General features: G+C 50.8%; 2 protein-coding genes across 2 annotated transcripts; one reads left to right on the top strand and one right to left on the bottom strand.

The window, feature by feature from the left end:
* Positions 1 to 6,702: 6,702 nt before the first annotated feature.
* Positions 6,703 to 7,800, top strand: LOC120845995 (putative nuclease HARBI1; the record flags this gene model as incomplete). Its single annotated transcript, XM_040217566.3, has 1 exon — positions 6,703 to 7,800. A coding segment is annotated over one exon (1,098 nt), but the record flags the coding sequence as incomplete, so codon positions are not given.
* Positions 7,801 to 8,393: 593 nt separating this feature from the next.
* LOC115319947 lies at positions 8,394 to 9,039 on the bottom strand. Its single transcript, XM_040217567.2, has 3 exons — positions 8,858 to 9,039; positions 8,699 to 8,791; positions 8,394 to 8,640 (listed from the first exon to the last, which is right to left on the bottom strand). Exons 1-3 carry the CDS (start codon positions 9,037 to 9,039, stop codon positions 8,394 to 8,396), a joined length of 522 nt encoding a protein of 173 aa, XP_040073501.1.
* Positions 9,040 to 15,341: the final 6,302 nt, after the last annotated feature.

The following is a 15,341-nucleotide window of genomic DNA, read 5'->3' as shown; positions in this document are numbered from 1 at the left end:
GCTACTCTAGTTCCGTGCCGCGCGACTCCCGCAATCCGGAGACGGCCATCCCCCAGTGTACTACGTGGCGCTGCTGGCACTGCTCCGGAACTTCGCTGTTTCTAGCGGCTTCGTTAGCTTGTTTGATAAAATTAGTGGTAAAAACGTTAATGCAACCGAAATGTTCTGCACGTTTGGACTAGAAGACGGAATTACAGGCGGCCTTCGCTGCCGCTGAAGCTCAATCAACTCAACAGCTATTTATTAAACAACGTGCGCGACCTGCTCGAAAAACGAAACCGAAAGAAGATGAGTCGGGAGGGCGAAAGCTTTCTCCCGTCTGCCTGGAGAAGGAGAAAAACGTTTCGTACCTCCCCTTTTCTCGTGTCCGCTTGGGGGCGCGTCAGTAGAAGGGAGGAAGACGCGCCGTTGCTACTTTCTTCCTCCATTTTTTCGTAGAGTGTAGAACATTCTTAACTAGGTGAAACGAGAAAGTTCTCGAACTTGCGAGAATGACAAGTAGGAAGAATAATGAAAAACACCTCTCTCCCAGGAATCGAACCCTGGCTCATCGCGTGGGAAGCAAGCACGATGACCGTTAGGCCACGGCCGCGCTGCCTACTTGGCAGCTGCGCGCGCGGCATTACCCCCCCCTCAAAAAAGTGCATCGCCCCGATGCAACACAAAACTAAACAAAGCAGATAAGAAGAACGGCAAACTAAAGCGTCATTCGGAACACATAAGGTCCGCAGTCCTATCGAGCGTAGTACGGCTTCAGGCGCACGACGTGGACGACTTCAGGTCGCGGTGGGCGGCGTGATGAAGTCCGTATACCGTCGGGCTTCACCTCGTAGTTCAGATCCCCGAGACGACGAAGTACTCTGTAGGGTCCGAAGTAGCGTTTCAGCAGTTTCTCGCTGAGACCGCGGCGGCGAATCGGTGTCCACACCCACACCCTGTCTCCGGGCTGGAAGTGGGCGTCCCGACGACGAAGGTTGTAGCGGCCAGTGTCGATACGTTGTTGGGCTTGAATCCGGAGTCTGGCGAGCTGACGGACTTCTGCCCGTTGGGCAACCACCTGGGCGTCGTCGCTTCCGTCGACAGCCGGTACGTGGGGTAACATCGCGTCCAGCATTGTCGTCACTTTGCTACCATGAACCAGTTGAAAGGGTGTAACCCCGGTGGTCTCTTGCACGGCCGTGTTGCAGGCAAAAGTGACGTACGGCAACACCTCGTCCCATGTCTTGTGCTCCACGTCGACGTACATGGAGATCATTTCGACAAAAACCCCGAGACTGGGACAGAAAAAGGGACGGACAAACACAAAGAAGATTCTTTGTGTTTGTCCGTCCCTTTTTCTGTCCCAGTCTCGGGGTTTTTGTCGAAATGTTTAACCACCACCAGCTCGTTTGCGCCCTTACCTTTTGTTCACATGGAGATCATGTCGGCGATGGTCTTGTTGAGTCTTTCCGTCAGCCCGTTGGTCTGAGGGTGGTACGCCGTGGTGCGACGATGGCTGGTGTGACTGAGACGAAGGTCTTCTTGTGTCAGCTGGGCCATGAACGAGGATCCATGGTCTGAGATCAGGACTTCGGGAGCGCCGTGCCGGAGGACGATGGATTCAATGGAAAACTTGGCAACTTTTACAGCAGTCCCGGGAGGAAGGGCTTTCGTTTCGGCGTACCGCGTGAGATAATCTGTGGCGACGATGATCCAGCGATTTCCCGACATCGATGGCGGAAAAGGGCCAAGTAGATCCATTCCGATCTGCTGGAAAGGTGCTGTTGGCGGAGGAATTGGCTGCAGGAGTCCGGCCGGCCTCGTCGGAGGTTTCTTGCGTCGCTGGCACTCGTGGCATGATCGTGTGTATAGGTGGACAGTCTTGGGGAGCTTGGGCCAGTAATACTTTTCACGGATACGGGCCAGTGTCCGGCTGTAACCAAGGTGTCCGGACGTTGGGTCGTCGTGGCAGGCTTGGAAAATCTCCTCCGGAAGATCGGTTGGAATTACCAGCAGTCACAGCGAGTTGTTGTTCCCGAAGTTCTCTTTGTTGAGCACACCTTGTCGAATGGCAAAGGTCGGCAGGGCGCGTGAAAAAAACACGTGGTATGGCACTTCCGCGCCCTTCCAGGTGCTCTATTAGTGCGCGCAGCTCAGGATCGCCTCGTTGACGTCGGGCCATGTCGTCGGTGTTCACTGCGCCCAGGAAACACTTGTCGTCATCGTCGTCGCTGCTGCCGGAAGGTCTTTCGACGGGAGCTCTGGACAGGCAGTCGGCGTCGCTGTGCTTGCGGCCTGATTTGTAGACCACGGTCATGTTGAACTCTTGTAGTCGGAGACTCCATCGAGCGAGGCGTTCTGACGGGTCCTTGAGGTTCGCAAGCCAGCAGAGCGAGTGGTGGTCCCTGACTTCACGGAACGGGCTCCCGTATAGGTATGGACAAAATTTCGTGATTGCCCACACGACCGCAAGGCATTCTCTCTCAGTCGTGCAGTAATTTCTCTCCGCCTGGGCAATGTCCGACTTGCGTAGGCGATGAATCGCTCGGTTCCTTCTTGTACTTGAACCAGTATACCGCTCCAAGTCCTGCATTACTAGCGTCCGTGTGAATCTCGGTTTCCGTATTCTGATCGAAGTGTCCAAGGACAGGAGGAGTCTGGAGTCTTCGCTTCAACTCGTCGAATGCCTGCTGCTGCTTCTCGGCCCATTCGAACTTCTCGGCGTCCTTGGTGAGGTTTGTGAGCGGTGCGGAAATCCTTGCGAAATCCCGAACGAAACGTCGATAGTAGGCACAAAGTCCGAGGAATCTTCGCACGGCCTTCTTGTCTTTCGGCGCTGGGAATGCCGCGACGGCGCGAGTCTTCTCAGGGTCTGGGCGGACGCCTTCGTTACTAACCACGTGGCCTAGAAACTTCAGTTCGTCATAGGCGAACCGGCACTTTGACGCCTTGAGGGTGAGCCCGGCGGTCTGTATGGCTTGGAGAACAGCTCGGAGTCGTCGCAAGTGCTCGTCGAAGTCAGTTGAAAAGACTACGACGTCGTCAAGGTAGACGAGACAGCTCTGCCACTTCAGCCCTGCCAGTACGGTGTCCATGACACGCTGGAACGTTGCTGGCGCCGTGCATAGTCCGAAGGGCATCACTTTGAACTCGTACAGTCCGTCCGGCGTGACGAAGGCTGTCTTTTCTCGGTCCCGTTCGTCGACTTCGATCTGCCAGTAGCCGCTCTTCAGGTCCATCGATGAGAAATATCGAGAGTGGCGCAACCGGTCTAGAGTGTCGTCGATGTGGCGAAGCGGGTAGACGTCCTTCTTTGTCACGGCGTTCAGCTGCCGGTAGTCCACACAGAATCTAAGCTTTCCGTCCTTCTCCTTAACCAGCACGACTGGAGAGGCCCACGGACTATTTGAAGGTTGGATTATGTCGTCTCTCAGCATCTCTTGAACTTGCTCCTGAATTACCTCTCTTTCTTTAACGGAGACTCTGTACGGCGATCGATGCACAGGGCGCGCGTCGTCCTCAGTAACGATGCGGTGCTTCGCAACGGCGGTTTGGCGTACCTTCGACGACGTCGCAAAGCAGTCACGGTATTCGGTGAGGAGGTTAAGCAGCTGCCGTCGTTTCGGGCTCGGAAGCTTAGGGTCAATGTCGAGCTGCGCTGCCGACGTACTGTCTTGCTGAGGCGGCGAGGTTTCGGCAGTAATCGTGGCGATTTCGGCGGCGTTTCGAAGTTCCTCGACGTGGCCCACGGCTGCACCTTTCGTGAGGTGTTGCGTTTCATTTCGGAAGTTCGTCACGAGGTCCACAGTCCGCCCATCCTGAAGTTCAGCTACTCCTCGTGCGACACCTATTCCTCTTCCCAGGAGAAATTGAAGGTTGCCTTCCAGGACAACTTCACTGCAGGTAGCTGTGTCGGCCACGACGGGTACGACAACACTTGATCGCGGCGGCAGGTTCACGTGGTCGGTGGCGACTCGTACGGCGGCTGACGCTGTTTGGGGTTTCTCTGAAGGCGGAACAGGCTTCCGCAGCGTCAGTCTGTTCTCACCCAGGTCGATCACGGCGCCGTATTCACACAGAAAGTCCATGCCAAGAATGACATCTCTGGAACAGTCTTGTAGAACGACGAACTTTACCGGACACGTCTCGCCGTGAATCTCGACGCGAGCAGTGCACCTTCCGACGGGCGTGATGAGATGTCCTCCTGCGGTTCGTATTTCGGGTCCATTCTATGGCGTCATGACTTTGCGAAGGCGGCAGGAGAACGTCCCACTCAAGACTGAGTAGTCGGCTCCGGTGTCCACGAGTGCTGATGCGTCGTGGCCGTCGATGACGACGTTTAGATTATTGAGCACCGTTGCAGGGGTGTCGTTTTGGTCTCTGGTAGCGCTCGAGTTGGGGGGGGGGGGGGGTCCTTTGACGTTCGTGGAGGATCTTGGCGTCGGTCGTTTTCGGCAACTCCACCTCCAGGGGTTGCCGCACCTCGTTTTCCCGGCGAGGAGCGAGGGGTGACAGGCTTTCACGTCGGGGTCGGTGCATCGGCGAAGCTGGACGTCGTGGCGATGGCGACCGGAACTCCCGGCGGGACGCGGGCTCGGGGGACTGAGGTCGTCGCAGGTACTCGTCTATCTCCCGAGGTCGTTCACCATAACGAGGGCGCGGGTCGTTCGGGTGGAACCCGCGCAGCCCGAGTCGTCGGTATGGGCATCGGCGGTAAGTGTGGTCTGCTTCCCCGCAGTGGAAGCACAGAAGGCGTCGGTCGGGCGTTCGCCACACGTCGGTCTTCCGGGGTACGCGGGGCTCCGTGCAGGCGTACTGGACTTGGTCGTCGTAGCGTCGGTCGTGCTGCGGCGCAGGAGACTGACGTCGGGGCGGCGCGACATAGGCGCGAGTAGGACGCGGTGGCCGTCGGGCCACTGCGGCTAAGTTAGCGTGGGTTCTTCGGGGACTGCCACGCTGATAAGAGCCTCTGGTTGGATGACTCTCTGCACCCCTTCCCGCACGACCTCGGCGATGGAGATCGAGGCGGGGCGATCAGTGTCGGGTAGAATTTTCCTGAGCTCTTCCTGGACGATGTCCCGGACAATTTCACGGAGGTTGTTAGGGCGGATGCGGCCCTCGTCGATTCGGGAAGATGCCAGCGTCGAAGCAACAGGCGTGTCGGCGAGTCGGTTGTAGTGGCTTGGCTCGGGCTTGCAGGGTACGCTCGATGTTCGTTGCCTCGGCAACAAAATCTTCGACAGTTGTCGGAGGGCTGCGGACAAGGCCACCAAAGATGTTTTCTCTCACGCCCCGCATGAGGATTCGTAGCTTCTTTTCTTCTGTAGCCCGAGGGTCGGCGCGGGCGCTCAGGAGGAGGACGTCCCCTATGAAGCCGGTGACGCTCTCGTTGGGGCCCTGAGTTCTGGTTCGCAGTAGGTCCTTGGCTCTCTCTCGGCGGTGGTGATTTTAGCCTTGAGATCGGTCTTGAAAATGTCCCACGACGTTAGGGAGGACTCATGATTCTCGAACCAGTGCTTGGCGGTCCCCTCAAGCGAAAAATAGTCATTGTGCAGGCACTGCTCGTCGGTCCAGAAATTGTGGCGGGCAGCGCGTTCATACTGGTCAATCCAGTCTTCGAAGTCTTCGTACTGCTTGCCTTGGAATGAAGCAACCGTCCGCGGTACGACGGGCAGGTAAACGACGGCAGGAGCGGCCGGGTGTCCGACTGGTTGGCCATCGTCGTCCTCCTTGTTTGCTTGGTCTTGGTTGGCAGCAGTCCGTATTCCGGGTCTAGGCCCTGGATGCGGCGACTTACTCGGGTCTCGGTGGTGTCTTCGTTGGGTCCTCGGGAGCTTGGGTTGGGACTCGTGCTGCGGGAACTCGGAGGGGTGCGCTGCACGGACATGCGGTACCCCGCGCCTCCACCAGAATGTCACAAGTGGTGACCAGAATAACAATAAATAAACAGGAAGAAATAAACGTTGAATGTGTCGAACTTGTGCCCAAAACAAAAAGGGAATAGAAAATAATAACAAAGCGTCGCGAGCGTCGAAGTCGGCGAGACAGCAGGGTCGAGCGCTGGGGCGAAAATGGTCCTGGCTCGCCACGCGGAGCGCCTTTTGTACCGGCGTGGGTTTCTGGAACATCCGGCCTAGAACGTTCGGGGCGTAGAACATTCTTAACTGGGTGAAACGAGAAAGTTCTCGAACTTGCGAGAATGACAAGTAGGAAGAATAAATAAAAGACACTTCTCTCCCAGGAATTGAACCCTGGCTCATCGTGTGGGAAGCAAACACGATAGGTCTGTTCGATTCGGCTAGAAAGTTCTGAACTAGTTCTGTCCGAGTTCAGAGGAGTGCAGGAGTCGTGCAGCGGCGGCGCAGAACCAGTGCAGCCACCGCGTTAGGACTGGCGCTGTGATCGACTTCCGGAGTACCGATAAAACGGATGCGCAAGACGTCGTCTGATTTTGCCGTCTGGCTGCGTCGCCATGGAATTTTGTCTGCTAGCGCTTGGATATTTGCGTTAGTTTTATATTACTTTTTTTTACAAAAATATTTTTCATGTATGTTTCTTTACATTACAAAGTGCGTGCAGCATCTAATGAAACATGTCTGCATTTTATATCGTCTTATTTCGTGCTGCGATCGCTTTCATAGACATTTCATCGACCACGTACCTGGATACCTTCGCGAGATCAAGATGACGATGCCCCGTCAGAATTTACTGGCCGCTGCAGTAGCGCTCATCGAAGACGAGAGCGACGATGAGCTCGACGACATCATCGCCCTCGCCTCGATTGTTTCGGCACGGACTGACAGGAACAGGGTTCCCCTGTACTACGAAAAGGTGATCGACACCTACTTCGATTTCGAATTTATGCGCTTGTTCAGGCTTTCGAGAGAGACACACGCGGAGCTGGCTGGTGGATATGAAGCTTCGGCGTTTTACCCGGATTCCGTTGGTGGACGACCGCAGAATTCGGCGGAGAAGACATTGCTGATTGTGCTTAGTTACGTAGGCACGAGAGCCACAATGTACCAGATTGCGGATCGCTTTGATATAACGGAGTCGTCCGTTCACCTCTGCATTGAAAGAGTTTTGAACTTTCTGAACAGTATCAGCGCACAAATAATCACCTGGCCTGACCAGGAAAGACGTCGGAGGAGCCAAGCCGGCTTCCTGAGGAAGACTAAGGGGAAAGGGCCCCACAAAACGATCGGGGCGATTGATGGATGCCATGTAGAAATCCTGCGACCAACAGAGTCTCCGAACTCCTACTACAATCGGAGCAAGTTTCATTCCATTGGTCTGCAGGGTATCTGCGATGATCAAAATCAATTCATCGACGTCTACATCGGGTTCCCCGGTTCAGCGCACGACGCCCGCATCCTGAAGGAGAGCCCCATCTTCGAGGACGCGGAAGCCAAGTGTGCGAGTGGGTACCTGCTGGGGGATTCGGCTTATCCCCTGCTGCCATGCGTCATGACCCCCTTCAAGTCTTCAAAAGCGGCCCTGCCGTCCTGGAAGACTACGTATAACACGAAGCACGGTCAACAGAGAGTGACAATCGAAAATACTTTCGGGCTGTTCAAGCAGCGATTTTGGAGAATGTACTTGGTCGACAGCGCCAGCATCAGACAGTGCTGCCTTGTCGTTATGGGCGCCTGCGTTCTCCACAACCTCTGTAATGCAGAGAGAGACTTTTTCGACGACCTGAACAACGCCCGCCCGCCTGACCAAGTCACCAACGACGACGACCACGCGATCCAACCGGACGACGCCACAAGGAGTCTCTCCGAGCGGATCCGAGAGGCCATTGCTAAGACCGAATGTTAGGAAGCGATATCTACACCTGATCCTCCAAAAATATTCTTTTTTTTATTTTGTGTGTGTGTGTGTGTGTGTGTGTGTGTGTGTGTGTGTGTGAACATACAAAGATGGTACTTGAGCTTTGGAAAATGAAGCGTACCGACTTCATGAAAACACGATTAAACAAAGTAACGGGTTACTTCGTTCCTTCATTTCTGCGTACAGTATTATTTTGATCCAATATCCTAGTACGTTCGTATACCAGAATACATATATGCGGGCATGCACAGGTAGTCAGTGCCAGTGACTCCTAAAACGTAACAATGTTCCCAAAGCTATTTTCAACCTAACAATCAACAAAACCTAAAATAAAAAAACAAAAAAAAACTAGATATGGCGGTAAAAAAAATACATGCTGCAAAACTCGGAAATAATTGTAAAAACTAAGAATGAATCGGGGGACTACAGAGGAGTGGCAAACAAAATCAGCAAGACAATTTGAACGAATTTATTCGTACGGCACAACTGTGCACCAGTCAAAATAATAACAAAAGAATAAATAAAACGGCCTGCGAAACAGTGAAACTGTAATCAAGTTCATTGAGGTGCATGAAGCACGTCTACTGTGCCGGCGCGCTCTTTTCGATTGCAGTCACCAGGCGCTCGAGAAGAGCCATCCGGTCCTTATGTCGTTTCTTGCGACTCTCCTCCATGTCGGCGAACACCTTGAGCAGCGAGCCCAGGGCGGTTTCCCTCTTTCTCTTGCTCGGTGTACCGGCCGGAGCACGCTGGTTTGAGGGCGGAGCCACCCCTAAGGCAAGGGAGGAGGGTCCTGCCTCTGTTCCTCGGGAGGTTTCAACCTCGGCGCTGAAACATTTTTTTTTTTTTTTATGTTACGTTCATTGTACGTTTCTTAAGTACTTACCTGGTGTCTCCTTCCTTTTCAAGCACTCTTCCCGGCGCCAACAACACAGTTGGTGAAATATGGTGCTCTTTCTCGAGGATGTCATGAAGCTCGCTAAACCACAGAAACAGCACGTTTACAAGTGATGACCTATATAAAAAAATTAGTGAACGTACGTACTCCTCGTATTCAAAATGCACCCTAGAGTGGCCCGACTTGTTGTTTTTTGATTTGGCGTTCTTGTACGCTCTCTCCAAGGACTTCCATTTGTTTTCGGCCTGGTCAGCGGTGACAACGCCGCCGAACTCTCCGACGACGGTGTCGGCCAGCTTGTGCCAAAGGGCTCGTTTGGTCCTAAACATGATGTTTACTACGTATTAGCATGTATTATAAAATATATCCTGACAAAGACATACCTGAAACCCCCCTTTGCTTTCAGACGCTCTTTTAGTTCCTTATAACAGCCGATAAACAACTTCGTCTTCGCGGCACTCCACAGCTGCCCGTCGACGTCCGTTGTGGGTGGACGCGCAGGCTGCAGGACAGTTGGGTCTGCGTCCGGCTCAGAGGCAAAGACGAGCGTAACTCGTTCTCCGTCTTAAAGAATAGAATGCGAACATTGTAAACATCGATGTATAATCGCGAGGTGAATGACTGGCTTAAGCAAGTCATTCACGAAACGTAAGCAAGGCTGCGTAAGCAAGCCGACGCAGCCCTCTTACGATTTTTAACGTATTTAATTCGAGCTTATTCCTACCTTCGGTAACGTACACCATCCCGCTTCCGTCCACTACGGGTACACCATTTTCGTCCACAAGTGGGAAGACTTCCGTTTCTAGGTTGTTGTGTATAACAAACATGCTTTAATGACCGAGCACAGCGAGCAAGAAAGAGAAGAGTCGTCTGCTTTCGTCGTCTGCTACTGCACGAACGCTGAACTGGCTTCGGAGCCGGTGCAAGCATTTCCGGAACTGGGACTGAACTCGTTCAGAACTAGGATGAATCGAACGCGCCAGTGCAGCGGTCGTGCAATTTCCGGTTGAATCGAATGCGCCAGTTCTTGCACTGCTGAACTAGTTCAGCCAGTTCAGGCGAATCGAACAGACCTGATAACTGTTAGGCCACGGCCGCGCTGCCTACTTGGCAGCTGCGCGCGCGGCGGTATGGTATAAGGTGGGGAGCTGCGCCTCACCACACGTGAGCCGAATGCACGCGCCGACGTCCACCGGTTTGCGCAGTCTTTTGTGAGTTACGTTTCGTCCTCCTTTCGTGGCGCCAAGCAACGGCGTCGTGATGTGGATCGCGCAGTCCGGGGTTCGATTCTCACTGAGCCGCTTGGTATATGTCACTTGTTACACAATTAAATTCGCGTAATAGACCAATCTCACTCACCGCTCATTCACACTGAAAGCGGATCCGCGTTCGCAAAGGGGTTGCGAACGCGATTTATAAAGATCCAGTACAATTGTACACGCACTCGATGACACCGAGTGCGCGTGACATTGTACTGGATCTTTATACAACCGCGTTCGGAACCGCTTTGCAAAAGCGGATCCGCTTCCAGTGTGAGTGAGCGGTTAGTGTTGGGCGCATGCGTGACGCCGCGATAACTTTAGTTCACAGCATACTTGGGTAGTAATTCAATTAATGTAATTTAATTACCTTCTTTGGTAATTTGTAATTGTAAATAATTACTTTTGGCTGAAACGAATTGTGATTGAAATTTAATTACTTTCTATGGTCAGTAATTGCAAAATTTTAAGTAGAATTACAATTACTTTCGCAAAACTTTGCGGCGCCGACGGAACCTCTCTGAAAGCGTTCGCGCAAGCGGCCTAGGTCTCGGTGAAACACACAGACACAAACTCACACACACGCACAACATAAATAGCGTCGCATTGTTTGTGGTTTTTTTGCTTACACTGCGGGGTGAGAGGCAATCCTCTTTGGAGCCTCCCTCAACAGCGCCGTGTAGCGCCGTCTGCGGTGCGAGCAGAAGATATTAGCCTAAGCATGCCAAAATAGTAAAAGAAAAAGATTGAGCTCCAGATTTCAGCCGAGGTTGGGAAATTTAATTGTCTGTAAAGTTATTTTTCTTTCTTTTTTGCCAGTTTTTTTTTCGTCCCTCTTTCAGTACTTCACATATCTTATCTTTGTAATATTTTCAAGTTTTTTCATATAGGTTTTCCTTCGGATAGTATTTGCATGAGCGCTTTGGAGACTGACCTCGCACCAGTGAATATTGTCATCAATGATCGGGGGCCCCGATTCGGTACTTATATATTTCTGAGCCATTATGAGCTCAACTCAATGTAAATAATTTACAATACCATGATATTTGTATGTGAATGTGGTCGTATTAGCGCATGTGAACTTTACTTTTATATTAACACATGTAAAATATTCCTATATGACTAATTGACACATTTTTATTTGCCTGGCTAACTAAGGTTTGTCAACGCAATTTGTTCTTTAGCGATTTGGCATCTTGAGCGTATCAACTAATTCATTATTATTTATTCAAAATATAAGAACCTAGTACTTCATTTCCCCACACTGTCAAGTTCCATCATGAATTTAACAAAATTCATAAAAAGAAAGTACAATACGTGAACATTTGAATAAGGTATGAACAAATACGTTGCATTCTATACAACTCGTTTAAGGTCATATGGCTCAAGTTGGGTCGCTCTATGAAATAAGTAATTGTAATGTAATTTCATTACTTTTTAAAAGTAATTTGTACTTGTTATTAATTACTGTCGACATAGTAGTAATTGTAATTGTAGTTAAACTACTTTTGAAGCAAAGTAATTGTAATTGTAATTAAATTACCCTTTGGAAATAATTTACCCATGTATGGTTCACACGAGACAGACGGCCGTGCACGCGAGGGCTCGTGCCTTAATTCTCGAGCTCTACACGCGCAGAGCTCCAGCGAGGTTGTCGCATGTGCAGAAAGACCAAGGTTCCTTCGATGCATTGCGGCAGCGATGACGTAGTCAAACTGGCTGGTGAGATCGGTCTATTAAGAGCATGCAGAACTAATTATAAATTCCTTGTCTTATGACACTTATGCACAACATACTATGGGCTGTTTGAGCTTTATGTTGCCTTGGCAGGTGTATGACGCTTCTTCGTCACAATCGAGCGTGACACTTTTCGCTTAAAATTTAGCCCATAAACACATTCTGTACTAAAACAAAGTTCGTTTGTAGTGCGTCCACCCTACCGGCGACGATAACGGCTCTTGAAGACGGGCTGGGACTGGACCCTCACCTGGTGAGGCTCCTTGCCCCTGTGGGCGTCACCTTCAACATGGACGGCGCCATAATCTACATGTGCGTGAGCCTGCTCTTCTTTGCCCAGAAGAACTCGGCCACGCTGGGAACATGGGAGTACGCGCTCGTAGGGTGAGGAAGATGTTTGGTGTCTGAAAGCGTCTTGTTTCCAATGGTTTGTGCAGAAGGACATCTCCCGTTTCGTGGGGAACGGGACTTTTCTTGTTTCCGTTCACCATCGGCCGGAAACGATTTGCGTCCTGCTCTTTAAAGCGATAAATTTATAGAGAACTCTCCAACGTTTTTTTTTCTTTTTATAGAAGTGTAGAGACGAAAAAAAAAAAATGGGGAGAAAGACGACAAGGGGGGCGACGAGAGCATGTGGGAGCAACGCTAGAGGTCAGTTCGCTTCCGGCTAGAGAGAGGAGGTCATCCTGAGTCGTTTCTCTAAAAGGTATGTTGGGGTTGATTGGTTGATGAGCGCCTTGGTTTACAACAGCAGGAAAAGACAAGGACAAAGTAAAGAAGAGACAGGCGACAGCGCAGCGCTGTCGTCTCTCTCGTCTTTGTCTTTTCTTGCGGTTTTAAAATAAATCGTTTCTTTCCTTAGCAAGTAAAATATCTTTTGCCGCATCTTTTTGTTGATGGGTGACTTCCTGGGAGGCAGTCAGGGTTCGGCCAGATCTGACCCCAAAAGCCCAACAGTTGCAAAGCGCGAACAGACGAGGATAAAAACACAGAAAAAATTGTGGAGCTCTTGCACTTCGCGTGAAGATGGAGGACCAGCGAAGCTGTTATCTTGACGGCATCTAGGACAATGCCTAGAGTAGGACGCCTCGAGGACGACGACCAGAAAACGACGTCTAAAAAGACCTCAAGGACGACCTCAAAGGCGACTTCTAGGACAACCTCGAGGGCGATGCCTAGAAATGATAACAAGGGATCAAGACCTCACTATCTAATAATGCCAAGGAAGGCTGACTCACGCTGGTTGTCCCCTCTTTTTTTTATTTATTCATACTTGCCACGACCAACGGGGAGTTAGTTTTTTGTCGACATGTGAGGACGCATTTTTCTCAGACCCTACCGTATAACAGCTTCGCTGTAAAAGCAAAGGAGGAAACTCACACACACAGAGCACTTCTTCGTCACTTGTCTCTTCTTTTTGTCCTTTTCTTTTTTGCGTTTTTGCTGGTAGTATAAATCGCCAACTCGCTTAAGCTTCAACAGGCCGTGTGCGTGCCGTCGCCATATCACACGGCCTGTTGGTGTCGCGGCACATACATGTTCCTCCAAAACATTAGTGGGGAAATTGACGTAACAGCTAGAGTTCGTGGTGTCACCTAAGCTGACATGACGTGGTCACGGGGCGTAATGTCACGGTGTCACGTAACTTGACATCACGACGGTAGGTAATGTGTCGTCGATATTTCTCCTCTTAATTTAGCAGGAAGTATACCCGCTAAATTCCGGTAGAAAGTACACTGTTAGCGAAAATGTAATATTTCGCCTGTTTACACCCCATTTTCACTCGTTAGCATATTTTTACACGCTCTGCTAGTGATAAATCGTCAAAAAATTACTTGGGGTAGTAAAAATTGGTGTTTCGGTTTCGGTTTACACGACTAGGCGTGTAAGCAACACTGAAAACACCCCAGCCCAACACCCCAAAACGTCGAGCGCCATGTTGCTTCTGCCTTGAAGCGGTACGGCGGACGTAGCAGCCGAAGGTGAGTGTTTGATTTTTTTTTATCAAGTTTGTATAGAATGTAGCACGTCTCAGATTTTTATTACATGACATTCAAGAACGTTAGATTTGCTTTGAGCAAGCCGGCTCAGGCGTTAAGCCCGATTCACACAACCGGCGTTTAGCCACCCCGTCGATTGGAAACGACTCGACTGCTCGCCGGTTCTTTTGCGCGAGCTTTCGCTCGGGCGCTGTGAACCCTATGAAGTGTGGTGCTCAAAGCTAGCACAATTAGGCACGGCTAGCGTCCCGGTGGAAGCTGCAGAGAGCGGAAACCGAAGACGCCGTCGCATAAGAGTGGCGAAGCCGCGATCCTGCGCTGATCGTTGTCCCGCCGCTCTCTCCGGCAATATCGACACTTCGCTGCTGGGTGTCTCGTATTTCGACGTTTTAGAGAAACTTGGCATTGGCAAGCGCGAGGAGTCTCTATATCGTTTTCTCCGTCGCCTGCGTGGAGGAAACACGGTGGCGATAGAAACATATGCTCATGCAGTCAGTCAACTTGGACAATCCCCCTGTTCCCTCAATCCTATCGCGTTCTTTGACTGCGTTTGTGACAACAACGTTTCCCCAGTGTGAAAGCTTTCAGTCACAACGGGCTACAAACTGGGTTGTGCATTGCATGTAGCCCTGAGGGAATTCTTCGCCGGAGACACCAGCACATTAGTTTCATTGGTAAGGTGACCGGCCACTAACGTGTTTGGCAAATGAAGCGATCACGGGTAAGTAGAAATGCAAACAATGTTGAATGAATATTAAGGTGGTTGTAGCCAGAGCCTGCCAGTTTAAATCAACCTTTAACAATATAGTCTGCGGTAACTTCTTTTTGCACTTAGGATTGCAATTTTAAACACAAAGCCACTCCACATAGCTGTCGAAAATCGTGTTAACAACAGCAGTCATCGTCCCCGGTTCGGATGAGCGAAGCCTTAGCTTGATGAAAAGAATGGCGGTCTATACTCTTGGTTGTTTCAATCACAACCTCGCACAGCTGAACACACAAACAAATCAAGGAAATATATCCCACGCTGCCTTGCAAATCACAGCACACAAGCAGGGTACATAGCAGAGCAGAAAACACTGGCAATGAGCACACGGAGGCATGCAGCTTCCTTTCTTTTTCCCTCGGCGAATGATTGGTTTGCTGCAGCATTCCGTAAGCACGTCGACATTCAAAAGTTGAGCCTGATCTGTCTTGCAGTGCCTTGCGGAACGGCAAGTATCGCCCACCATTCCACAAGGCACTGCAGGACTCACAAATGTGTGAACAGTGCTTTGCAATAAAGGCCATGATCGGGCAGCAGGTGCCCATCTAAAGACATTTAATATTGATTGGCATTGAACTATCCTTTGGGCTTCATCACGTAGCAAGCATGGGTGAGGTATAATTCAAGAACATTTAATGTTCCACGAGTTTAATACGTTGTGGTGCTTTCCCATCTGTTTCGGTGTCACGGAGTGGGGTTCAAATTAATAAAAATAATTCAATGATCCACTCTGAGAATAAACGAGAAATTACGGGAAAAGAACAAGAGAGCTAAGTTCGACCATTGACTAGCGCTAGGTCCACGCCTGGTGTATAATCAGTAGAGAAAGATGATGACACAGGGAGGATAAGCAAACAAAAGATTCGATT

This window comes from Ixodes scapularis, unplaced genomic scaffold (genome assembly GCF_016920785.2).
Source record: "Ixodes scapularis isolate PalLabHiFi unplaced genomic scaffold, ASM1692078v2 PGA_scaffold12__126_contigs__length_90152505, whole genome shotgun sequence".
In the NCBI taxonomy this organism is placed as follows: Eukaryota; Metazoa; Arthropoda; class Arachnida; order Ixodida; family Ixodidae; genus Ixodes; species Ixodes scapularis.
This window is presented reverse-complemented; position numbering and strand designations above follow the sequence as displayed.